Genomic DNA, 25,169 nt, shown 5'->3' with positions numbered 1-25,169 from the left:
TATTCAAAAAAGCAAACATATCAAGAGAGCAAGACATAAGTAGAAAAGTGGATTTTATTGAGAGGGTTAGACTGGCATGAGAGACAACACAAGCAAGAATTTCAAAAACAAGCCGTGATGGAAAACAAATACACTACATCAAAACATCATCTTCATTGGAAAAGCTGTGATTTGAAAAAACAAAAAAATCGGGATGGGAAAAAAGTCAGCCATTTCTACAACCATTTACATATAGGAGATAAACCTGGATATTATTTACATGGCAACAGATTACAGTATTTACAAAGCCAGGGCTGGAAGCAAAGTGAAGCTCTCACGAGCTGTATTTTTGGAGTAAAACTGGACACGGTCAGTGTGCACAGTCCTGAAAAAGCACAGGGTGATTTTTTGGCAGAGAAGCAGAGATTTTAACAGTGCCTGGAAATGGTGCTCTAACAAAGATTGGCCCAGACCAGAATACGGTCACGGACAAAAGTACTCAAGCTTTTGTCTTTTCGTTTGTCGTTTTTTTTTTTTTTTTTTTGGTAACATATAATTCAAAATGTAGTTTTGAGGGAAATCTAAACAACACAAGGAAAAAAAATGTTCAAGGGGTTTTCAGAGATGCCTGGAGTCAGTGCCAACACAGATATTCTCACATGATGGGTTATATCTTACCACATTAATATTGGTTATAGTATATTCAAGCAATCTAGAGCAAATCTCTGTACATTTATTAACACACATTCATGATTCAGGCAAACAGGAGAGGACTGTCCCTTTACAAGGCATCTAATCACAGATGAAAACAAAGAAAGGGAGGAGCTGGGGGTTCTGGGTCAATGTCAGTGGTCAAAGCCAGGAGGATACGGTGCTAAACACCACCCGGCTAATGGCAGGGAGGCCTGGCTGAGTCGCACCACTCAGAATTAAAAAATAAAAATAAAAAATAATAATAATCAGAATCAGAATATTCAGTTAGCTCATCAACAATTACATCAGCATCAACACCGGTTTTGATTCAACCCTGAGAAAACAGTGGACTGCATGTTCACTAAGTGGCACACCTGCCTAAGAAGGTAATCTTTTTACCCTCTGAACACCCAGAAATAAGGGACAATTTATACGGAAACTGGCATCTTAATTATCTGATTAAAGATTTAATAATAAAGCAACATTTAAATAGTGATTAAGTCTTAAGAAATTATATCAAAGGAATTAAAAGGTTCAGTCTGGTGTGGTTGTGCCCTCGTCAAGCAGTTTTCTGCAAAACAAGGTGCCAGTGCTGGAGCCAGTTCACTCCTCAAATCTTTAACTGTAATTCTACTACGTCTTCACTTCTGATCGCGGGCGTTAAACCTGCTGATCTGAAATGGGGGAAAAAGAAAAGAAAAAAGGCTGATGACAGCCAAACGTGAGACGAATGGTGTAACAAACACGCCTATGAACTAAAATGACTTAGCAACAACTTTCAACAGACGTAACAGTAAATTTGGACTAGATGAATTCACTGCTCGGCAAGTACTGGTACACACAGTACTGGTAATTAAACGTTACTTATATTAATTCCTGCGTTTGTTTGGAAGCCGTGCGTGTCATTTTGAAAAACCTTTTGCTGGCGCCAGCATTGACACCTTGTGAGAAAAAAGCCCCAGTAACTCGTGCTGTGAATGCAGAGCTCAGGACAGAGGAGGTGAAGCAGCAGGTTTCAGATGTCATCCAAGATCCAAACGAGGCTTCTTCTCTTTCTATATTACCACAGCGTGCACAGCTTACTTGTTCCTCAAACAAATCCTGAACTTACAAGTGGGCCAACTCTTCAAAGAGGAGAGTAAAAACTAATATAAAATGTCTGAAGAAGAATGCTGACGTCTATCGGATTCTTCTGATGCTGCTCTCTCTCCCAAGTCCTCTTCATGAGCGAGGGGGTGGTCTGTCCCTGTTCAGGTCCTCCATTTTCACAGGTTGTCAGAGGTCATTGGAGCATGAGCTGTTTGAGGTTGTCGTGCAGGATGGTGTCCTTGACGTCCCGAAACACCAGCCTGATGTTCTCCGTGTTGATGGCGGTGGTGAAGTGGTGGTACAGGGGCTTCTGAGTACAGTCGCGCCTCTTGGCCCGGAAGCACTCCACCATGAACGCCTGGACATCCGGCAGGCTGTGCTCCGGTCCGTTGTACTCAGGAAAGTAGTCCTTGAGGGGAACGTTTTTCACTTTCTCCTCCAGCAGATCCGTCTTGTTGAGGAATAGGATGATCGAAACGTTGTTGAAGACACGGTTGTTGACAATGGTCTCGAAGATGTCGAGCGATTCACGAAGCCGGTTGGTCTGCCTGTCCTCCATCAGCACCTGTAACAGATGACGGAAGAATTAAATACTACTGCCAGTACAGATGGTGTAAATCCTTTAACCTGTACATGTTACATCCTGTCAGGTATTCATAAGCTTCCTTTTAATAGCATTTCCTATTAACCAAAGTCAATTTGGCTTGTGCACCATAAAACCACTGTTTTATGGTGCGCAATAGGTTTAAAAAAAAAACCAAAAAAACAAAAACTAGGCTATTTGGGTTAGCCTGCTATTACATGGCTCTTACAACAGTTGGTATGTTGCACAGGTAGTGGTGCAAGATATCAAAAATCTCACGGTTCGGATCACGGTTTTAAGTCATGGATCGGATCAATTTTCGGATCAGCAAAAAAAGAAAAATTTTTAACATTTACTTATTAACTTATTAAGTATTTTTTGCTCCCCTTGGACCGCTAGCGCTGGCCACAACTATCGCTTGACAGGCTGACCACGCGCACCATACACATACTTTTTTTTCTTCTTTTTCGAATCTTTGGATCATGTGCGTCCCGAACTGTGGAGTGGGATCGGTTCGGATTACGGATCAACCATGATCCGTTGCACCACTATGCACAGGGCAAATCAAACAAGAGCTTGTTTTCTGAGTCAGTTACAGCAAAATGAGGAAAGCAGTGAGGGATTTGAATTAAAAACTAGGGGCCAGCGTTGCTAAAATGAAGTTGGTTAAGTCCCAGAAAACATATTTATGATGGCAAAACACTTGAGATGGCTCGATCACAGGCAAATAATTCTTTCATCTGCTTTCAAGCAGCTTGATTCCACATTCAACCATTAAGAAAGCAATGCCATTGGAATCCTTAAAGGGGACCCATTCTTTTCCTTATTTTCTGCCATTTATATACTGTTATAATGGTGGATACTCATAAAACTTACTCATATTAAATATCATCAAGGAATCCGGCTTCAGACTGCTGTAAACACTCAGTTTCAGACAGGTTTTTTCCTACTCTTGGGTCTTTTCATGTGAAAAATCTTCAAAATGGTTCTCTCAAAGAAGCCATACCTGCCTGACATTCAAGCCTTTTGTATATGAGGGGCAACCAATCAGAAGTTAGTTGGCTTAGTCTCCATTAATGCTTGAGATAATTTCAGTTTGTGTAAAGTTAGCAGCAAAGCAATATCCTTACATCTGCTCTGAACTTCGAATTAAGTTTCTGCTGGACATTTCAGCCTCTCTTTTGTGCAAATACTTCAATCCATCACAATTTAATGTGTACTTGTAAAATGTTGTCTTGCAAGTCTTCTCGCTGTTTTCCCACGGCTCTGAAAAAGTACCGAACCACAACCCCCCGAACTGAGCCTTGTAAATGTGATGAAGAACAGACCGATTCATGCTGTTGGTGCCTATTTAAACGTATCAGTCAAATTTTGGGGATTCACATCAGCCTGTCGCTAGAATACTGAAGACGGAAGGGGAAACATGGTAAATAAATACAGCACGACTAGCAAATAAATGAACCAGGGTGCCATCAAAATATGAAATTCAAAACTGTACACAAAAGTTGTCACTTGCACATCTAAGTGGTGGTCACATCAGTGCTTTAGTTAGAAACTCAAATGATTAATTCGTCTTCAGCAAAGTCTTGCGGCTGCACATGCAGAAGCATCAATGAAACCTTATCAAAAGTTACCACACATTATCGTCAAGAACAAACTGGTTAATATGTGCGTCTTATCAGCCTATCTGTAGTGAGCGTGCTTGCTCGTGAGTGGCAGGAAATGAGATGCCATGGTTTCTTTCTGCATCTGATGCAGCAGTGGTGTTTACTTTAATTTTTTTTTACCTGGTCATATTCGGAGGAGGAGACGAGGAAGAGGATCGAGGTGACTGAGTCGAAACACTCAAACCAGCGTCTCCGCTCGGATCGTTGCCCTCCCACGTCCACCATCTTGAAGGGAACATTCTTGATCTCAAAGTCATACTCGTGGATACCCTTGGTGGGTTTACGAGCCAGCAGGATGTCCTGTTGAGTGGGAAGATAATCCTAGCAGGAGAGACAGAAAGACAAACTTTTAATTATTGAGACAAAAATACTATTTGTCCTCATTTCCATCTAACCATTTGATATAAAATCCTTTCAAAACCATGATTTGCTTGCAGACTGAAGAAGAAACACCAGACACATAATAAAGTTCAAACTAGCAGCCAATTCATCTGTAAATAGTAGAAATGTGTTTTATTCTTCAGCTCTAACTTTGGGTCCTGCAAAAGCAAGACTGGAAATGACACATTTATGAGCTCTGAGGAAATCACAGCAGAGTTTAAGACTACACAAAAATGGTTTCCTAAATATTCACAAATATGGGGATTTCCCACAGAAAGCAATCGATGGGAAGGCCGGCATTTTGTAGAAAATGAAAGTAAAGGTTTGACATAATAAGTTTAACATCTGCTTCTGCTGTAACCTCTGTGGAGGAGCTGAATCTAAAGGTGGATATTTCTACTGAAAATCACCAGGAAGCTTGGGTAAAGGCTCTGTATACAAGCCAATCATCTTTGTAATCATTGTTAAACTGCTTTAGAAGGTTCAGACTGACTGCTTAATAGAGGGGACTGCTCCAGATGCAGGCTAGGTGTGTTCAGTTTAAAAAAATAACTTGACCACTTTAAACATGTCTTACTAAATAAAAAAAGACTCCTACACAGGGTGAAACAAGGAGGAGAGAAACTAGCACGGCTAAAATTGACAGCACAAAGAGTTGAAATGAATATTATGTTTATAAACTAAACACAAACACCCACAAATGGATGCTGTTTGTAAAATGGTGATGAAAGAAAACACAGCAACTCCATTATGAAAACAGTCATTATGAGTTTGACTATGCATTTAGGGGGGATTTCATTCATGTTAGCAGCGCCCATTCAAAATGTGCTCATTTGTAATGAGAACACTGTGGTTTGCAACTGTGTGTGTATGTATTTCTATAATAAACAAAAAAAGCCTGAGGTCAGCCACAGGAGTGAAGTTAACATACACACCCCCCCCCACAGAAACACACGAAACAAAACTAGCTTTTTAGCTTGATAGCATTTACAAAAGCTATGAGGATGTGTGTGCATGCAACATTATATTCATTCAAACACATATAAAGTGAAGCCGCTAAGCCTCTGTCCATTTTCTGTGATATGTATACTGATATGATGGAAGCTTGCAGTAAACATGACAATGGCATGGCATTTTTTTCTTCTCCTAGCTCTGGTTGACGTCACCAAGATGTGGCACCTCCTTAATCTTGTCATCCCAGACACACAGATCTGAGTGAGCACAGTATAAGGATTAATTTTAACTATGAATCATGCAAAGCCACTCTAGTAGAGTCTAAAAAGGTGGTGCTGGAAATGAGTAGAAAAGGCTGCACTTTATGTATCGAGTTCATACGAAAGGTGGCTGTATTGAAGAGCACAACATGAAAGACGCATCAAAAAGAATACAGCAGCCTTTGTGCTTACACCACCTGTAAGCACAACCTTGGTAATAAAAGTGTAATTAAATTTACAAAACAAACATACGCATACAAACCTCATAAAGACAGTAAGATTGTAGATGTTAGCATACGCATGTGTGTTTGTAAATAATAGTACAAGTATAAGCACTTAATGTCCTCAATGTAAAAAGGATGTGTTTATGATGCACAGAAATCTGAAAAACAATTCAACTTCCAGCATGCTGATGTTAGAAAAAAGGAAGTATTGTTAAGACTCAGTTGGGAGCGGTTAAAATATCTCTCATGTTAATAAAGGAAAAACCCTGATTTACTCTCAATAACGCCCTCAAGTTTTGGAGTTTAGACTATTAAGGGTTTATAAACTGTTTGAACTTGCTTACTGTGTTCATCTTGATGTTTTTTTTTAACTAAACTTTTATACACCTGAAAAAAAATTGAGCTTAATTAAATATAAGGAGCTTCTTTCACAAAATGCCAACATTATCTGTGGCAAACAACCGCCTTAGTCATTTCTAAGCTAACCATTAATTGTCTGGACATGTTGCAGTATTAACTATAACATGCACAAGTCTGATTATCACAAAGAGTACAAGCAGAAACAACTTACCGGCTCGCCGAGCTTATCCAGATTATCCAAGAAATACTTCACTGACTCACCCTGCGACAGGACAGAGGAGGAATTTCTGTTAATTCTACACAATTAATTAGGTTCTGTCATTTTTACCACAATCAGCAGAAAACATTTTACAGCAATATGTTTGCAAGTGGAAAAGGTGCCGAGATACCAGTGGGGAGAGTGTTTAGCTGCCACACAGACAGAGGTAACCTGACTTTTTTCTTTCTCCCGTGTTTGCCCCAGAACAGAGTGTGTTCTGAGGTACTGAGGCAGGATGCGCATTATTTAGTCAGACTGTGACACGTGTTTCTAAGTGTGTCTTTGATGTATACAGAAGTGTTGGTTAGTGTGTGTGTGCGTGGTTAGAAGTGTTTTATTTGAGTTTTTTCCCCAAGACCTTTTCAACACTGCTTTCATGCAGGCAGTGCAAGTCCAGACACGGGGCTGCCAGGACTGAGATGCATTCCTTTATCTGTGAGCTGGTGCAGGTCCTGCACTCGACGTAAACCAAAATACCGCGTGCAAAAAGAAAAACAGATTTAACCCATCGTCTTTCCTGTGACCTGCAGCGCCTCTACTGCAACGCACTACACTCACACAGGGGATTTTTGTTTTGTTTTTTGCATGTATTTTGCATTAATGACACAATAAGCATTTAAATGTTCCCAGTTGCAGCGACCAGGTTGTATTTCTCTCTTACCACCATGTACCAGCATTAACCACCCCAGCTTCTTCTTCTTGTCACCTTTTGATCTTTAGGGGAGGGAAAAAAAAAACAAAAAAAACTAACCTGACCTGAAAAACCTGTGATTGTGTGTGCATGTCTGTGTGTGTATGTGCATGGCTAGGATTACCCAAGGGAGGAGCCCAATGGTGTGGCGCTCTACTAGAGTTAAATGAAGAAAAAGCTACTTTTCTGATTTCATATCTGACTCCGCCCGAGTAAAAGGAGCTCATAACTAAGAAGGGTTTGGTTGGTTTTGAAATAATCAAAAATCGAGTCAGATTTTTTGTCCCGTTCTTTTTTTTTTTTTTTTTAAAAAGGAGAAGAGAAACAAGAAGCGCAATCACTCTGCGTTCTCCCTGCTGAGGCATGACAACGCCTGCAGAAGCAAAACTGAAACTCAGCAATATGTCATCTGAACCGACACTTACATTAAAGGAAGATGTGACTAAATAATTCTAATACTATGAATCTCAGAATCTCAGATGAAAAGATTAAGACTATTGTAAAGAGTAACACTGACGTCTGCACTGCAGGAAGTGAGAGAAGCCATGTGCATACTCACAGCGTTACGTGTGTGTGTGTGTGTGTGTGTGTGTGTGCTTTTTTAAACATGATCATTACAACCAAGCCTGAAGGCACGTGCGATTTGTGATGCAAATGCTTAAATGGAGCATGGTCAACACGAGGGGATTCTGGGTAATCCGCTGGAAATGAAACAAATCTCTTCTCAGAGAAGGAAAGAAATTTTAACGGCTCCCAACAGAATTACTGTTGCCCTCAGGGTTTACAGTGTACTCACCATTAAAACTTAATATTAAGGTTTTGTACACTGTGTAAGCTTGCAATTGATATCCAGTTTCATTTCAAGCATCTAACAATATTAAGTTTATTTTAATATAAGAGAAAAGGCAAAAAAAAAAAAAAAACATCCCTACTGCTTTTCAAAATGTGTGGTTGGTTTCATAAAAGATGGATATTTGACAAAAACTACACTGTTTTGTACATACATTGATTTTAATACATATACAGACTTTTTTGATCCTAAAATAATGCTTTTTTAAAATTAAAGCCAAATATTGTTTCACTTTGTACCCTAGAGCACTTAATTAATTGTCACATATGACTTAAAAATGTCATTTTTTTATAAACTAACTGTCTTGGCTGTACAGTAATATGTAATTGTGTGTGTGTGTGTGCGTGTGTGCGTGTGTGTGTGTGTGTGTGTGTGTGAGAGAGAGAGTGTGTAGCCCTGTGTCTGTGTTCCATTGACCCTCCACTGATATTACACAACAAATAAAGGCTCAAAGCTATTTCTGATCAATTGTTTAGTCTATAAAATGTCACCTCATTTTCCAGAGTGGGACGAAGTGACAGGTGACCTACTATTTGCTTTGTTCAACCAATCGGCCAAAATTCAAAGAGCTTTAATCTGTAAACATATGCACACGTGAAATAAGGATGGGACAATATATTTTGTATGGCTTCCATCTGCGGTATCAATATCTTTATCAACACATGTAGGCGATTTCACCCGGATTCCCTCGCCAGTTTCAGTTGCCGCAGTGCTTATGACCTGTGTTAAGCAAGTTCACACAGACTCACTGCCATATCTATATGTACTAACATAGCTAGTCACCCCCACAGGGGTCCATTATAAACCACATAAAGCTCTGAAGTGAACTGCTAACGATGATACACATATCCCAACACCACAGTGGAGAATATAAATGTATGATTCCTGCTTTTTCGTGGGCGTTTTTACTTGTTTCGTTTTCACAGATATTGTGATGTATCGCAGATGATTGCCTCGCAGCACACTTAGGCTACAGTGATTCTGTGATACCAACACCTAGCGTCCAGTAACTGAACAGTTAGTTAGGCTTTTAGCGATCCTGCCGCTCTTCAGTTACAGGCTGTTTCCATAGCAGGCTGCTTACATTGTTCCGTTTACTACTGTCACCGAATGAGTCACAATTGTGTGTTTATATGAATGATCAGTCCAAGTGACAGCTCACTTCCATTATTAAATGCACAGCTCCAGCTTCAAAAGTCTAAAAGGTGCAATGTTTTCCGTGATAATTAATGCTTTTGAAGATTTCGGGGGTGGGCGGGTGGAAAAAAGGAACTTGCCAACTTGCAAAATGAATACATGAATAAAATACTTACACTCTTACACAGATAGGTTATGCATGTTCGTGTGTGTGTGTGACCTTGTGTAACGCGAGGTGTGCGACACTCTTAGTGTTTGTGTGCAAATAACCCTGAGTGGGAGAGCCAGGGATCTGTTTGTAAGCATAAAGCTGTTTAACTACAGATCAACATTCCTGCTCTGATCACACTTATTCCCCTTGTCTGTCTGGAAAGGTTTGCACCAACAAGCTGAGTGTGTGTGTGCCAGAGCAACAAAACGCCATTGAGAAAAGTTTGGTTTTATCCAACCCACAGGCAAATTGTAATTTTCTGCTTTTCATTACTGAAAGCCACTCGGAGACGCGCAGCCCTTATTCTGTCTTCAGTTGGGGGGCCCCTTAACTGCTGAAGTGTTTAAGTTTGTCACATGAAGGCAGGGCAATCAGGGTTATTCCTGTATAGAGAACATTTTGGCAAGAGCCACAGGAAAATCACCAGCCTTGTGATAAACACACTGTTTTCTTAATTGGGGATTATTTACTTGGATAAAATTGACGCATTTTTTTTTCTTTTGCTTACTAATTGCCAGAATACACAGATTTCTGTCAAATCAGGTAAAACAATCAGTGCCTTAACTGTAAAGCCACACTCATGGGAAAAAGAGGCTTATTTTGAGTCAGGAAAATCCCTGACAGTTGGTCATTTTTAAAAAGAAGCCTAAAGTTACGGTAATAAAAGATAAAATAAGAGCATATCAACAGCCCAGAAAGGACATGTGAACGCACTCCCGACCACATCTGCTATTCTGGGGTAAACGTCACAGAGTTAAGACGTGCACACTGACAGCCAAAAGATATAAGCAGCTGGGAGAGGTGTAAACAGGAAGCCTATTGAATCACATGTCTGACCACTCGGCACAGAGAGAGCACCAGAGACTAAAGAATTAGAGCCGAAGATGCAGGGAGAGAGGAAAGGGAGGATGAATTGAAAAGTCAGTTTCACTTTCTGTTTTCACTGCCATTTTCATCAATATGACTTTTTGGAAAAACCCATTCAGAAACACCAGAAAACCCTTCTTGCACCTGGTGATAGAGAGCTGAGATTGAGGACGTTTTTATCAGACAAAACTAGGCCACCATTATCTGTCAGTTATGCCATTTCATATGCATGTGTGTGTGTGTGTGTGTGTGTGTGTGTGTGTGTGTGTGTGTGTGGGTGTGTCTGTGCGTGTGCTAACCCACCAGCTGAAACTCCCTGCGCCGATCGTAGGCGTTCTGTATGCCCGAGTCTGCCCACAGGGCCTTAATGGCGGGCAGGTACTCCAGGAAAACCGATGTCTCAAGCTGCCCACTGGTCATCTTTGCCGAGCGGGTGTCGAATGCCATCAGGTTGTCGCCGTGTGGCTGGTTGTCTTCATCACCCCACGGGATGTGCAGCTTCTCGCGGGCGTCCACCAGCACACGTATACCTGGAAAAGGAAGTCAGATGGCAACTTAAAAGTGGAAGAGGGTAGTGAGAAGGGCAGGTGAAACAAAAGTAACCCAACACCTGTGTCCTTTAGAGGCCTGCTGTGTCTAAAAAAAATGAATAAAATACAAAAAAATACTGGTGGGGCAAGAAAAAGTAGAGTTGATTTTAAGGTAGCACATGATTAACATAACCCTGTTACTACACAGATTTCAGGGTTTTTCCTGCTTACACAAAATTTCCACCAAAGAGGTCTTAGCCTCCCCTCAAAGGGGGAAAAAAAAAATCACCACCTTGTGCTAACCATCACTCTACCAATTTTTCTTTAACTGAGCTTTCATTCAGTCAAGAATAAAGCACATTTTTCCTGATGTAATGATCAGAAATAACAAGAAAATTCAAAACCTTCGATAAAGTATGACCAATCAAGCTTCAAAACCACATTATAAGCCGGGGAAATTCCTGTATTCACAGTTATTATTTACATTTATTTCAAACTGACTGTTTATTCATTAAAAAAAAATGTACAGGATGTGCTGGTCACACCAACACCTTACTTTGAAAATGGCCGAAATAACTGTCGGGTTATACACAATTTCGTGACTATTAAAAAGCGACGGTTGAGCCTTGTTGGTATTTACAGACGATTTTGTTTAACGTGGACTACACCAACGTAAAGATTTCTCTTTCATTCAGTCCGTGGACAAAGAGGAACACCTTACAGCACATTACACTGGCGGGTTGCCCTCCATTAGCTTCATCCCGAGCTTAGTTATTGAGCAACAAAACTTGCCTGTAGCTGATTTAAAACAGCGGGTAGTGTTGGTTAAAGATATCACAAAAACTTGATTCGCTGTATTTAGTATAGCTATGCTGAAATAACCCCCTAAAAAAAATTTAAGCTTTCAGGACAAACGAGGCTCCTATGGGTGTGCCGAGAGCAGATGTAGACTGTTTATGTGTCCTCTCACCCAGCCCAGCGCTGCTAAACAGATGTGGAAACTTTCCAGTGCCTTTTAACCGAGTAAAAAGGGCGATTTTCACGCCCTTAAAGTTACCAGCCCTCGGTAGCGAGGTTACCTTTGATAACATTGCTGTAAATCGTTGCTCTGAACTCCTCTCGGGCGTGCTGGTCGAAGTCCTGGCCGTGGATGATCCGCATTTGTTTGAGGAAAGTCGACTTGCCGCTCTCGCCAGCGCCGAGGAGCAGGATCTTCACCAGCCGTTTTACATACGTTTTCTCCTTGGAGAGACATCTGTCGATCTCTTTGGACTTTCTCAGCTGTTCCACCTCGCCGCTGTTAAGCAGGCAGACGGGTAGACAAACTTTTAACACGGACCTGGTCGGCAGGAAATCCGCCATGTTCGCACAAACTTCATCGATGCTAATTTGATGCGCGTTCTCGGGCGCAGGCACGGGACCAAGCCCCTTCCCTAAACTCAGGAAGTACCGCTGCTGACTGTTTACCATCAATCTTAAGGCACAGCCTACTGTGCTATTTACGCGGATATGCCTCACATAAACACGCAATATTGTCCGTAGCTACGTTTGAATTGAAACACACAGAAATAACTTTATAAGCAGCATACTGAAAATTACACGCGAATACATTTTAAAGTTTTAGAGGTCCAATTGCCTGATACACTATAAAAAGAATTAATAGGCGTTAACGGCTATAATTAAAGTAAAAAAATAAAAATAAAAACAGTTTTCATAATTAACATTAAAATAAATATGAAGGAAAAAAGGAGATTTGACCGGTGGTGGCATGTCGCCCTCTACTGGTGCAGTATAAAAACACGTTGAAAAAAGACGCGCTCCGATTGGTTGATTCGTTTCACACTTTTAGACATGCTGCTTTCAGAGACTGCAGGAAATATTGCTATCTGCACTTGAACGCTCTGCTGCAGATCAATAAAATTTGAAATCTTGACGGAAAAAACCTTGGTTTTGTGAAAGTGGATGTATTTGACCTTCTGTCTGTGCTTTTATGGCATTGATGACATAAAGAGCACTAAATTATTGCCTATATTTAACTAAAACGGCTTCACATTGCAATTACTTAAACCTATTTTAGACAATTCTTTGTCACTCTTATTGGAGCTGTCAACTTTTTATTACATGCCTGAAGTGCCATACGGGTAATTTAATCCTAATTCAATTTAAAAATGATAAATTAATAGCACATTAACAGTGTCCGTTTTTCCAAGTAAGAGGTTTAGGGGGGAACATTTGAAGGCAACATCACCATCGATCAGTATTGCACTTCCCCTCAAGCATCCCCACACGACACAGAGGGCTCTCACAGGCGGCAGCAGTGTTGTATGTGTGTGTGTGAGAGAGAGAGAGGTGCAAAGCATCAGACAACATGACCATCCGAAACGTTCTCCGGGATCATGGACAGAGGTACCGACCACGGATGGCTTGTCTCAAAAAGGTGGGCTACACAGCTTACATTAGATGATGTAAACCAGAGCACAGGCTTATAGATTATACCTGCAGCAGACGCATCATTAGTGACTTGTATAAATTCTCTAACGCAATGCTTGGACTGTAGTGGTCTGCAGGAACCTCACAAACCCAGGCTGTCGTTGGCATTTGCACTATAATAATCTATAATATTCTCTGGAAATCCCAATGCTTTCATTGTATAGATTTATTAAGGATGGTCATTCCGTTAAGCATTAAAACCCACAGGTATCATTTGGACTACACCAAGCTTTAGGGAAACCCAACAGCAAACATGCATTTCTTTAATAATATGGACTTTAGTTATTAAGGGTTATTAGAGATGTTATTCATATACTCATGTTTCAGAATGATGTCAACATACTGTAAATCAGATGTCATGTCAGCTTCCCCCTTACACTCTATATAGCTGTCAGACTGTGTTCTGTTTCAACCTTTTCACTGTGATAAGGTCGTTCTGTTTAATAAGCATTAGGCCTGGATCAGTATCAATACCTCCATCTACACCAGCCAGCTGCTGGAAAGAAGTTAATCCAGGCGCTGTGTGAATTGTGTGTGTGTGTGTGTGTGTGTGTGTGTGTGTGTGTGTGTGTGTGTGTGTGTGTGTGTGTGTGTGTGTGAGGCCAGCCAGAGCGGTCCTTCATTCATCATCTCATATTTAAAATTCAGTTGGATGGTCACCAAAGAGAATGTTTTAGCATTAGAAAAAAATAATAAATGGAAGGAAATAATCAAGACATGAGCTTCCAGATATAGTGCTCACACAGTGTCCCCCTCTCTCCAGGGGAATGCACACAGAATCCATTTCCTGGAGAACTTTGTGTTTTGGTCAATGAAAGCCCACTTTGGTCCAGCTCAGTCTGGGGCTTATAGCCTCTCCAGGTTGACTTCAAAGCACAAAGCCACTTCAAAAAGAGCCAGGAGTCAGCTACAAACACACTCTCGCTCTCTTTCTCTCTCACACATACACACACATACACATAAAGTGAATTAATGTACTACAGGATTTCTTCCTCTTCCGTACACACCTAAGTTGTGGGGGAGCTCTGGGATCAGATGGTATGATAGCTGAAAAACTGTTTAGAGGGCAGTGAGTCATCGCAAACCTCCCACACAAGCCAAACAAAAGCCATGAGATCAAGGCTTGAAACAATCCCGTCATCTCGCTTCTCACCACTTTCTAATGCAGCATTAAAACTGTAATCCAGTCATTGGACTAAAAAGCTGAACAGTTGTTTGGAGAGTCACAGTAACCGAATCATTCGGCATTCGTCTGATAGGAAGTATTAATTACAAGCTTACACAGCGAGCCATAACATCCCAGGGGGGAAATTTGCCCTTTTTTAATCAGTGAGACGCAGTTTAATGCAGCTTTCTCTCCCTTTCATTAAGTAGAAAAGAGGTTAACGGTGATGCTGTGCATGCTCGAGATTACACTAATGATCATCATCACCGTCATGTGAATTTCACTGATCAAAATTTAGGATTTACAATCAAATCTGCTGCCCCAGAAACCTACACTGTGAGCTCTGATGTGATACCTCCTCACGGCCTTTTTTTGTGCAGGCGGAGAAGGTGGTCCTTGAGATGCAGGACCCCGCAACGGGAGTGAAGCTACAGCCTCAGAGACTGGTTATCACCACAATACCACATGCTATTACTGGTAAAGTGGACACACACTCTCACATACACTACAGTGGCTTGATTATTATCCAACGGCTCGTTGAGTGACTGTACCTGCACAACCTCGCCGGAGGATACCACGGCGTTGGGCTCAAACTCAGAGCTACAGATTTCATCTCCATGACAACCCCATGGTCTCAGAGACAGAGAGAGGGAAAAAGTAGGAGGTGAAGGAGGAGGATGATGATTGAGCAGGCGAGAGGAAACAAACATGTAGAGACCGAAGCAAGAGAAATGCAGGCAGTAGGTGGTGGAGGAGAAGAGAGGGAACCCAGACTTCTACGTCACCCGCAAGCTTTGAATGCCCGCAGCTGAATGAATGAAAACATACCAAAGGCTTCTTCTCTGCTGCTCTCTCCACTTCCCTCTCACTTTCTTTGCTGTTTTGTTTTCTCTCCATCTCTGATTCCTTTGCTTTTCCTGTTTCCTTTTCCTTCCCCTTTCTCCCTTTCTTTCATCTCACAAGCTTTCCTTTCCTTTCCTTTCCTTTCCTTTCCTTTCCTTTCCTTTCCTTTCCTTTCCTTTCCTAGCTTCTTTCTTCCTCTTGTTTCTTTCCTTTGCCTTTCTGTCATTTTCTCTCTTCTTCACTTGTCATCCTTCTCCTCCTCCTCCCTTTTCTCCTTCCATGTCTCTCTTTCACATTAGCTGTCTGGCATTTACAGGCATGCACTGACGGACATAAACAACATACAGTATATTTAAAGTTGTTTGCTGTTCAAGCTGCCCTTTTGACTAGTGTTGTTTATTTCCATAGATCCTTTGTTACTTCTGACCTTGAGTCCTTTTTCCTCAGGTGAAGACATAGTTGCATGGTTAGCAGACAGATTCCAAATCGATGCACAAGGTGAGAGATCAGGCAGCTGATGCCATCCCAGTTCAAAGTGTGTGCTTTCATAAAAATAAGACAGTTTTAGGATGTTATCATGTTAGCTGACAGTGAAAATTAGTGATAGAACCTCATTTATAGCAAATCTGTCTTTTTTATTCAGAGGCGAGGAGTTTTGGCTCCATGCTGGTGGCGTTAGGATACATCTACCCTATACAAGACCACAAGCGTTTAGTGGTCAAACCAGATGCATCCCTGTATCGCTTCCAGGTAAACACACCACATTTTAAAGCTTAGCCAAAATCTCAGCTGCAGCAAAGCCAAACGATCTTCCAAAACAATATTTCTGGCTATGGGAAGATTTAGTTTTCATTGCTGCACACTGAACAGTGTTTTTGCATGTTGTTAACATGCAAAAGGGATGCACATACTCATGCAGAAACACTAATGTGGCATAGTGTGCAGTCCTGTTCCTGCTATCTAGTGACTCCACAACTCATGCACAAATGCGATGTAAACTGAAGTGCTTGCAAAGGTCATTTAAGTGTGACTGTTGTTTATTTATAAGAAAACAGAAAAGGACAGAGCAGTTGCTAATTTATTAGGTGCAAAGCCTAAAAGATTGTGATAAAAACACATCAGTACATCAAATTCATTTGATGTGAAGGTTAGAAAGTTGCTGTGTCTCTTAGCCTGAGCACATAGCATCTTCTAAGAATAATTATGTTGGTATATCATGTAAGTTCAAAATAAAAATGCAGAGCCATGGAAGGTTAAAAAAAGAAAACAAGGCTGATTGAGCCTTGTGAAGTAAAATCATGCACTTTCTGGAAGTTTTTCCATTTTTCATTTTTATGCAGAAATGTAAAAATGTGAGAAACCTTTCTTTTTAAAAATGTGTAAAAATTAAATGGAAAATTCCTTCAGTTTAAAACAGTGCTGCATTTTTTGATACTTTTTTTGTTCTTTAACAAAAATTGACAGAAAGGCCCTACACTAAAATAAAAACAAACATCTTTGTAAAAACATTCCCCATTTTTAAAATAAAGGAATTTTCCATATTACTTTTTACGGATGTTTTTCACTATGTATTGCATTTTTTCAATACATAGAAATGCCCATACACTTTGGCAAAAATTAGAATTTACTGTCAGAAAATTATCGGGATATTTTTAGTGTTTTGAGAGATATTTTTTACAGTGTAATATACATATTTAATTTTGCACTCACTTGTTATTTTTAATATATTAGCTGATTCATTTTATCAACATTATTGACCATGGTAATTTCCCACTGGTAAATTGGTTCCAGAAAGCGGCATGTGCCAGATCTTCTGTAATGGGTTTAGCATCACTGCTGTAACATGTAATGATTAGATTATAAAAGAGTTTACCATTACAAGACACAAAAACCACTAAAGCGATGTAAAACCAATTTCCGTCCTATTTATTTTATGATGTGAAACCCCAAATTAGTCTGGCTTTAGTTTCCTGAATGACTGCAAATTGAAAACAACCAACAAAAAACACCCTCAAATCTGCAAGAAATGAATCCCACTCACAAAAACGCTTACTGCTAATCATCACCTCTGCCCTCCGTTGTTTGCAGACACCATATTTCTGGCCCACACAGCAGTGGCCTGTTGAGGATACAGATTATGGTGAGTGTATCTGAATGCATCCTGTTACCAAGAATCACTTACCGTTAACACCCATCTATGTTTTTGTTACGGAAGCAATCTACCTGGCAAAAAGAAACATACGTAAGAAAGGAATCCTGGAGCTGCACGAGCAGGTGAGAATTGGACATGAATCCCACGGCAATTAATTTTCTCTGTTGGCATTTACTGAGGTGTTGTTTTATGTCCTCAGGAGCAGTACAACCGTCTTCACAAGTGGATGAATCATAAATGGGATTTTATAGTGATGCAAGCTAAAGAACAGTATAGGTGGGTGTGCAGGAAGCTCAGTGATGTCGGGAAGCGTTAAGGGTAACAATGTGTCATGACTCTCTGTGTTTGGGTGGGGTTTTAGAGCTGCTAAGGAGAGAAAGAAACCGGACCGTGTGGTGTTTGACTGTCAGGAGAGAGCCTACTGGGTGGTTCACAGACCTCCGGTGAGAACACACACAGGCATGTTTCCATCACTACAAAAGACGTTTGTGAATTTATATTTGAAGACTTAGACTAGCCGTCACTACACTAAGTCCTTTATGATTTGCGTGAATGGGAATGGCTTTTTGCCACCAAAAGGAGCTGGGCCTCACTATGTGATTATATAAACACATTTATGTCCCCACAACATGAGATAATATAAGCATACACGCACAGATATAGTTATCAAGCCCGAACAGTAAACAGCAGATATTGGTACATTGCAGGTAAACAGAGAAGTAAGAAAGTAAATTGCACCACACTGCAATACTTCCCAGGGTATCTCATTATCTCTACCCATGATGTCTCATTACCACTGCATGTCCAGTCAGAAGAAAAGGGCACAACTGATTAATATTTCACACTGCATGGGAGAAAGTGGTACAGTGGTTTGCACCTTGTGCACATCGAGCTTCTTGTGCTGTGATGCTGGATTACAGCTAGAACAGTTACCAAAGACAGTGATTGCTCCCAACCAAAGACCCATGTGTTTCCCATGAGTTAATTGGTGTGCAGCCGTTTGATTAGGTGCAAAGATGTTTGAGGATATTCTCACTTCAGAAACTGCTGATCTACTGGGATCTTCCTGCACAAACATCTCTCATATTGCAGAAATATGTCTTTCTAAAGTTTTGGTTGCATAACCATAAACTATATGGTCACATCATATGAAGTAGGGCCATAATAAAAACACAGTTAAGTGTGTTATATTAAACAGTTGTGCTTTTCATTGTTTATGACTTCAACCTTTAGGAAGAATATTGTGTTGATTACTGGTGACCTGTTCAGTAATGTAGCACATTGTAGCCTGTGCTCCGTGACTTGTGTTGTGTCCTTTCAGAAGTGAGGTACACTATATTGCCAAAAGGATTTGCTTGTCTGCATTCACATGCATATGAACTTGAGTGACATCCCATTCTTAAGCCACAGGGTTTATTATGATGTCGGCCCATCCTCTGAAGCTATAACAGTTTCAACTCTTCTGGGAAGGTTCTCTATAAAGTTTATGAGTGTGTCTATGGGAACCTTTGACCATTCTTCCAGAATCCCATTTGTGAGGTCAGACACTGATGTTGGATGAGAAGGCCTAGCTCCCGGTCTCTGCTCCAAAGGTGTTCTTTTGGATTAGGACTCTGTGCAGGGCAGTCAAGTTCTTCCACACAAGAATCGCTCATTAATGTCTTTATGGATCTTGCTTTGTGCCCTGGTGCACAGTCATGTTGGAACAGGAAGGGTCCATTGCCAAACTTGTGAGCATGAAATTGTCCAAAATTGTCTTGGTATGCTGAAGCATTAACAGTTCCTTTCACTGGAACTACTTACCCATTGTATTACCAGACAGAGAAGCATGATTCATCATTCCAGAGAGCACGTCTAGATTGGGCATGCTTCACATCACTGCATATGACGCTTTTCTATTGTACTTGGTAATGTAAGGCTTGGATGCAGCTTCTCAGCATCGGAAATCCATTCCATGAAGCTCTCCACACCCTGTTCTTGAGCTAATCTGAAGGCACACGTGAAGTTTGGAGGTAGTGCTCGACTCTGCAGAAAGTTCATGACCTCTGTGCACTATGCACCTCAGTATCTGCTGACCCCACTCTGCCTGCTCATGCCTTGACTTGTTGCACAGGTGGCATCCTATCACAGTGCCACGCTGGAATTCACTGAGTTCCTGAGATCTGTGAGTGTTTGCAGAAGCAGTCTTCACGCCAGGCGCTTGATTTTATATGTCTGTGGCCACAGAAGTGATTGGAACACCTGAAATAAAATAATTTGGATGGGTGAGTGAATCCTTTGGCAATATAGTGTATGCACAGAAGGCTTTGACCTAATGAGGTTCACTGGCACTGGCACTAATTTGTGTCTCATGGCACATGAGTTATAGCTGCAAGGGTGCTCTGTTGTCAATCCTTCAGTTGAGATTTTTTCATATGCATACTGTAAAATAAAGCAAACAGCGGCTTTTATTATATACTGATCAGCTACCAACATTAAAAGCTGATAGGTCAAGTTCTGCCAGGAATTTTGAGGTACCACTACAACTGACCCATCCGAAGTTCCTAGATCCCAGTTCGATCAAACGTCCTGCTGTCAGACACAATAGGGGCTCCTGTTTCTGCTGACACAGTATTAGACAAGTAGTTTAAATGCTGTGGCTGATTGATACTTACAAAATCAGAGTAGTAACTGCTTTGCATTTGTTGGTTTGTGTATTTTAAAGCTTTTCAGACAAAAAGGATAGATATTTCTTCCTTCTTCCAGCCTTCAAGCATTTCATTCCTTCTAAATACTAAATAAGATATTCACACTCTTAATTTAAGATGCACAATTTAAAAAGGAAGAAACTTTTGACTTTTTCTAAAAAAAAATCAGTATTCAATAAAAGCAGAAACAGATGTTTCATGTTTAAAAATAAATATAATGACACCTTGATGTAAATGACATATGCTGTCCATAAAACTTCATCTTACAGGTTCAGATTGATCGTAACGACTACTAAATGTGATTTAAAGTCAACGCATTTTAAAGCCCCCGTGGGAAACAAATAAAGTACTTGAAGATGTATTTGTAATGACCAAGAGTGAATTTGGTGATTGGCCTCTTTGAGATGGCCACGAGAAGTACGACACATTATCCGCTGATGATTAGCATTATAAAACAGCCATCTGCTTTAATTAATTAGTCCTTTGGTAAACACTGGGTAATTCTCTTTTGTTGATGTGTATGTAGCCAGGGACAGTGAGTGCCATGGACTATGGACTGGAAAGACTAATAGATCCAAATGCACACGAGGTAACAGGTGAGTCTCTGCCTGACCCGCATGAACATAATTCCTTTCAATCAGCTTATATCCCATAAGAAGCTTTAATGCATTAATACAGGTACAGTAAATGATATGTATGCTGTTTCTTTTATTAAATTAAGGCCTTCTCTTTTACTTTCTTCTCCTCTGCAGGCATTTCCTACGGCTATGTTTTCAAAACCCAGACTTTTAAGCTGGTTGTGAACACACCTGCACACACTCACATCACCTCATGAATGCACTTGCTATAATACTTGCTAACAAAAAAAAGTACCTGAATCTCAGCTCAGGTTGTGAAATGATGTTGAAGGTTAGTGTTCACAAGTGCTCATCATGAGTCCAACAATGATAAAGAAGTGATGTATAAAACAGTGCTTTTTTCTGTGCAGAAATACATACACATGTCCTAACTGTGAAGTCATAAGGTATATGACTTATTATCTGTACTCCTCAGGCAAAAACACCCGATGACTACGAGAGGATCGTAAGTTTTTTTCCACTCACTCGTTGGCTGTTTTATTGATCAAGTATAGTGGCAGCTCTGTGTTATTCTGGCTGTCATTTCTCTCCCTGTAGATGATTTTCACCCAGCAGTCCATCATGCGTCCCAGAGTGAAATCATCAGTGTCCATTGGCGCGTAAGACAGTCCCTCATATAACAAGCTCGCCACTATCTGTAACCAACCAGTACCCCTCCTATACCCTGGCTGCACCATTAGCTGTATGCCTTAAAGTAACACATGCACATTAGTTTCAGCATAACCCCACTGAGTGATCTGTAAAGGTCAGACAGGTTAAAGATATTCTTAGAAAAGATTTCAGGAATAGGCAGTTGAGAAAGTGGGACCGTTGTGGAGGGCTGCTTAAGCTTATTGGTGGAGCCCTCCACAACAGTCTCAGTTTCTCATGTGGCTCCTTAGTAAAAAAAGAAAAATACTGGCCCTGATTAGATGATAAGTAGCTAGCTCAGTGACTAGCTAGTAGAAAGTTCACTTGAATCTTTTACTGTGACATGTTTCCCACGTGTCTTTCCAGCAAATAAAAAGAAAATGAGAATCTTCACAGTAGACAAACATGTATTGTCAAGTATATTTGCTGTTCTCTGACTGATGAGGGATTAGATAATGTGAGTTATGCCTCCTTTAGGCTTGGCTGCACTTGCTGTACTGTTTCTGTGTGGCTGCATCATTAATGGTTAAAGAAGTTATTTTCCCTCAGTGTGGTCGATGGTGACGTGTTTTTCCCTCCACTGCAGGTTGGTGAAATACTGTGCCACTTATAAAGGCCACGACCCTTTTCTGTCCAAGTGTCTTCCCAGCAACCCCTGGCTCACTGATGACGTCACATACTGGGCTTTGAACATGCCCAAGTGCGTAAGATGATTATACTTATAGAAGTCAGTGATTTTGGACAATAATTAAGAATATCTTATTTTTGTTATCTGTGTGGCACAGTGTGGAAATACCCACTAAAATGCGTGTGGAGAGGTGGACGTTCAGCTTTGGAGAGCTCCTTTCAGACCCACGAGGACGAGATGACTTCAGACTGTTCCTAAAGAAAGAGTTCAGCGGTATGATAGTCTGGTGCAGTTTAACGTCATTGTTGGTCCTGATGTTAAGCTTTCCTTCAGTAGAAGGGGTTAGGAATAATCTGAGTTTATATCTGGTTATTTTCTCTAAACCTACTCAGGTGAGAACTTGGCATTCTGGGAAGGTTGTGAGGATCTGAAGTGGGGCACTGCTGCGACAATGAAAGAGAAAGCAGAGCAGATCTACAAGTAAGAACTTCTCCTTGAAGAATATATTAGTCTTCTGGTAAATATTAAAGACAGTAAAGAAGAAAGTATTATTTGATTTAAAAATAGGCAACTATGTTTACTGACAGTGATTTATGACTCTTCAATATTTATATTTAATAGTTTAATAGTGACACAAATACATGTTGGATGTTCACTGTTTTTATTTTTTATTTTTAACATTAAATAAACTCAATTATTTTTTAATTAATAGAGATTAAAAATTAAAACTTAAAATAAAACTGAGAATGAATACAAATTTTGGTTGCCATCAGCCAGAAATAATACGCCTTCGATTAATTATAGTGTTACTTTAACTGATGATTAAATGATGAAAACAATGCAGTGGATATTTTTTCTCACATCTTTACTGAAGAAGAAGTTTTTATGTGGCTTTTGAGGTTTTTCCATGTAAGTGTCAAAGCATTTCCTCTTCATTCCTCCCACTTTCATTGATCTCAGGACTTTCCTGGCACGCGGTGCTCCACGATGGATCAACATCGATGGAAAGACGATGGAAATCACAGTGAAAGGTCTGAAACACCCACACAGATACGTCCTGGATGCAGCCCAGACTCACATCTACATGCTCATGAAGAAGGTCAGTAAACATGTCAGTAGGTGTGATCAGTGCAGAGACTGTATAAATTAAACTACCTTTTTGGATTTTGGTTTGAGCTGACTATGGAGCTGATGACACTATGCATGCCCAAGCAATAGGAACGTGTGTAATATGCTCTAAATGGGAGCATGATTTAAAAACTAAACATCACAAAGTATCAGATTAGACTTTTATTGAGACCATAAACTCACTAGAAAATTGCTACCTGGGGTCATAAATGATTAAGTAGCAGGATAATGTCCTCATTGACTTTTATACAATATGAACTTTGTAACCAGATGAGGTGCCCCCTGCTGGCCACTGTAAAGATAGGACGTTTAAGGCACTTTTGCATTGGCTTCACTGTTCAGACCTGGATGTCTATGGTTAAATCACAAGGGAATGGTGGAGTTGTACCTGTAATAGACCAACTCACTGGACCGATTGATAGCATTTTGCATTTTGCAGGACTCATATGGCCGATACCTAAAATCTCCAGTGTTTAAGGAAACAATGAAGAAGGCCGTATGTCCCGAGGAACACAAGTTCAGGTAAGAGGCACTTTTTGCATTGAATTTGTGGAGCTTTTCTCAGACATTGTTGGAACATTTCTTTGAAAGTTTCAGTTTGACTAACAGAAAATACTTCTTAGTCACAGCAAAGAGGAATGTTGCAGTCTAAACAACCCTAACAAACATATAACATAAAACTCAGATTTTCTCTTCTCTCCTCCCTACTCTTAAAGACAATCCTGAATTTTCCACTTTCAACTCTTACCTTCTTCCTGTTTCTTTTTCCCCCCCATACATCATCCCAGTGACTCCCAGTTGGAGCAAAATGCAAGGAACAGACGGCCCAGTCTCAGTCCCATCATCATCCGGCAACAGGAGCAGGAGCAAAAGGCCAAGATGGCCGCCAGTGCCCCTGTTGACATCACACAGGTCATGAGCAAACTCAGCAAACAGGGCAAAGAGGCGCCCCCTCGTCGCACCTCAGTTAAAAATGACTAATTTTATTCGTCTAATTGCTATAATAGTTACATATAATACATGTAATACATTATATGTTTAGACAGGATATAATTTTATATAATAAATTAGAAAACATCTATAATATGTTGCTATTAGACCTTTCAGTGAAGAGTCATAGACAAGAGCCCAACTAATTCATCAGCGTGCTGATATATCTGCTGAAATTAGCTGTTTGCTGATCTATTGGTATCAATATTGGTAATGGCTGATAAATAAAAATTTTAAAATTTAAAGAGTTGAAGTTGTTGTGCCTCATAACAACTTTAATCATGTTTGTGTATTGATGCTGCATAGTTTTTTCACCAGAGAGCACTTTCGTGGATAGATTTTAGCACGTGTCAAAATATTAGATTTTCAAATCAACACATATCGGTCTTAAAAATCATATATCGATCAGGCTTTATATACTTTATATTTCTGTGTGAGTCACATTTTTGACATCTTTGGAAATGCATGTTTCAAAATCTGAACCAACCTTTTTTTTGCAACTCATGTTAATAAATTACTACAAGAAGAAGACAAATGGCCATCTATTGTCATCGCTGACATTTACGTCCATGTAAGCTGTAAGTGTTGTCTGTTTTTTTGTTTGTCATGATACATTTACTGTACTGTCCATCTTTGTGCATTCACTGTTCTTTAGTATGTTTTGAGTTGTCTTTGTTATCAGTCATAAGGTAATAAAACATTCATAAAACCACCTCATACTTATGTGTTTGGACTTAAGCCGTCATTTATTCACCGTTTTCATTTTTCCATTTAATCAGATTGTTGTGCAATGCATTCCAATTTCTTCCTTCCTTCCTTCCTTCCTTCCTTCCTTCCTTCCTTCCATTCTTACTTTCTTTCTTCCTTCCTCCCTTCCTTCCATTGTTTCTTTCTTTCAAAACCTGCTTTTTTGTGATGCGAAAGTGCAAAGTTAAGACCAACATAAGTTTGCAAATTTACTTAACGCTTGTTTCTACAGCTTGATCATTGAGATGATATTAAAATGCATATTAACTTATTAAAACAGCATTTTTCCACCATAGAGTGAGGTATGGGTCTCCACCAATCAAAGCTGATGAGCAT

General features: G+C 40.2%; 2 protein-coding genes across 2 annotated transcripts; one reads left to right on the top strand and one right to left on the bottom strand.

The window, feature by feature from the left end:
* Positions 1-36: 36 nt before the first annotated feature.
* LOC116325955 (guanine nucleotide-binding protein subunit alpha-13) lies at positions 37-12,172 on the bottom strand. Its single transcript, XM_031747031.2, has 5 exons — positions 11,815-12,172; positions 10,509-10,735; positions 6,402-6,452; positions 4,132-4,332; positions 37-2,326 (listed from the first exon to the last, which is right to left on the bottom strand). Exons 1-5 carry the CDS (start codon positions 12,095-12,097, stop codon positions 1,955-1,957), a joined length of 1,134 nt encoding a protein of 377 aa, XP_031602891.1. The 5' UTR covers positions 12,098-12,172; the 3' UTR covers positions 37-1,954.
* Positions 12,173-12,886: 714 nt separating this feature from the next.
* On the top strand, positions 12,887-24,794 carry LOC116326012 (regulator of G-protein signaling 9-like). Its single transcript, XM_031747098.2, has 17 exons — positions 12,887-13,172; positions 14,771-14,867; positions 15,681-15,731; positions 15,877-15,983; positions 17,322-17,373; positions 17,449-17,507; positions 17,585-17,661; positions 17,747-17,828; positions 20,599-20,661; positions 21,126-21,155; positions 21,248-21,309; positions 21,927-22,040; positions 22,126-22,241; positions 22,361-22,448; positions 22,929-23,067; positions 23,536-23,618; positions 23,885-24,794. Exons 1-17 carry the CDS (start codon positions 13,104-13,106, stop codon positions 24,075-24,077), a joined length of 1,482 nt encoding a protein of 493 aa, XP_031602958.2. The 5' UTR covers positions 12,887-13,103; the 3' UTR covers positions 24,078-24,794.
* The last annotated feature ends 375 nt before the right edge of the window (positions 24,795-25,169 follow it).

This window comes from Oreochromis aureus, linkage group 8, assembly GCF_013358895.1.
Source record: "Oreochromis aureus strain Israel breed Guangdong linkage group 8, ZZ_aureus, whole genome shotgun sequence".
NCBI lineage: Eukaryota > Metazoa > Chordata > Actinopteri > Cichliformes > Cichlidae > Oreochromis > Oreochromis aureus.
Note: the sequence above shows the minus strand (reverse complement) of the source record. Positions and strands in the feature narration are given on the sequence as shown.

Bases quoted from the DNA above. Each gene is read 5' to 3' on its own strand.
- LOC116325955 (XM_031747031.2), bottom strand. From the start codon at position 12,097: ATGGCGGATTTCCTGCCGACCAGGTCCGTGTTAAAAGTTTGTCTACCC. The intron at 10,736-11,814 runs GTAACCTCGCTA...TTCCTTTTCCAG, and splicing joins TTACAGCAATGTTATCAAAG to GTATACGTGTGCTGGTGGAC. The intron at 6,453-10,508 runs GTGGGTTAGCAC...GTCCTGTCGCAG, and splicing joins GGCGCAGGGAGTTTCAGCTG to GGTGAGTCAGTGAAGTATTT.
- LOC116326012 (XM_031747098.2), top strand. From the start codon at position 13,104: ATGACCATCCGAAACGTTCTCCGGGATCATGGACAGAGGTACCGACCA. The intron at 17,662-17,746 runs GTGGGTGTGCAG...GTGGGGTTTTAG, and splicing joins CAAGCTAAAGAACAGTATAG to AGCTGCTAAGGAGAGAAAGA. The intron at 21,310-21,926 runs GTAAGACAGTCC...CCTCCACTGCAG, and splicing joins TCATCAGTGTCCATTGGCGC to GTTGGTGAAATACTGTGCCA.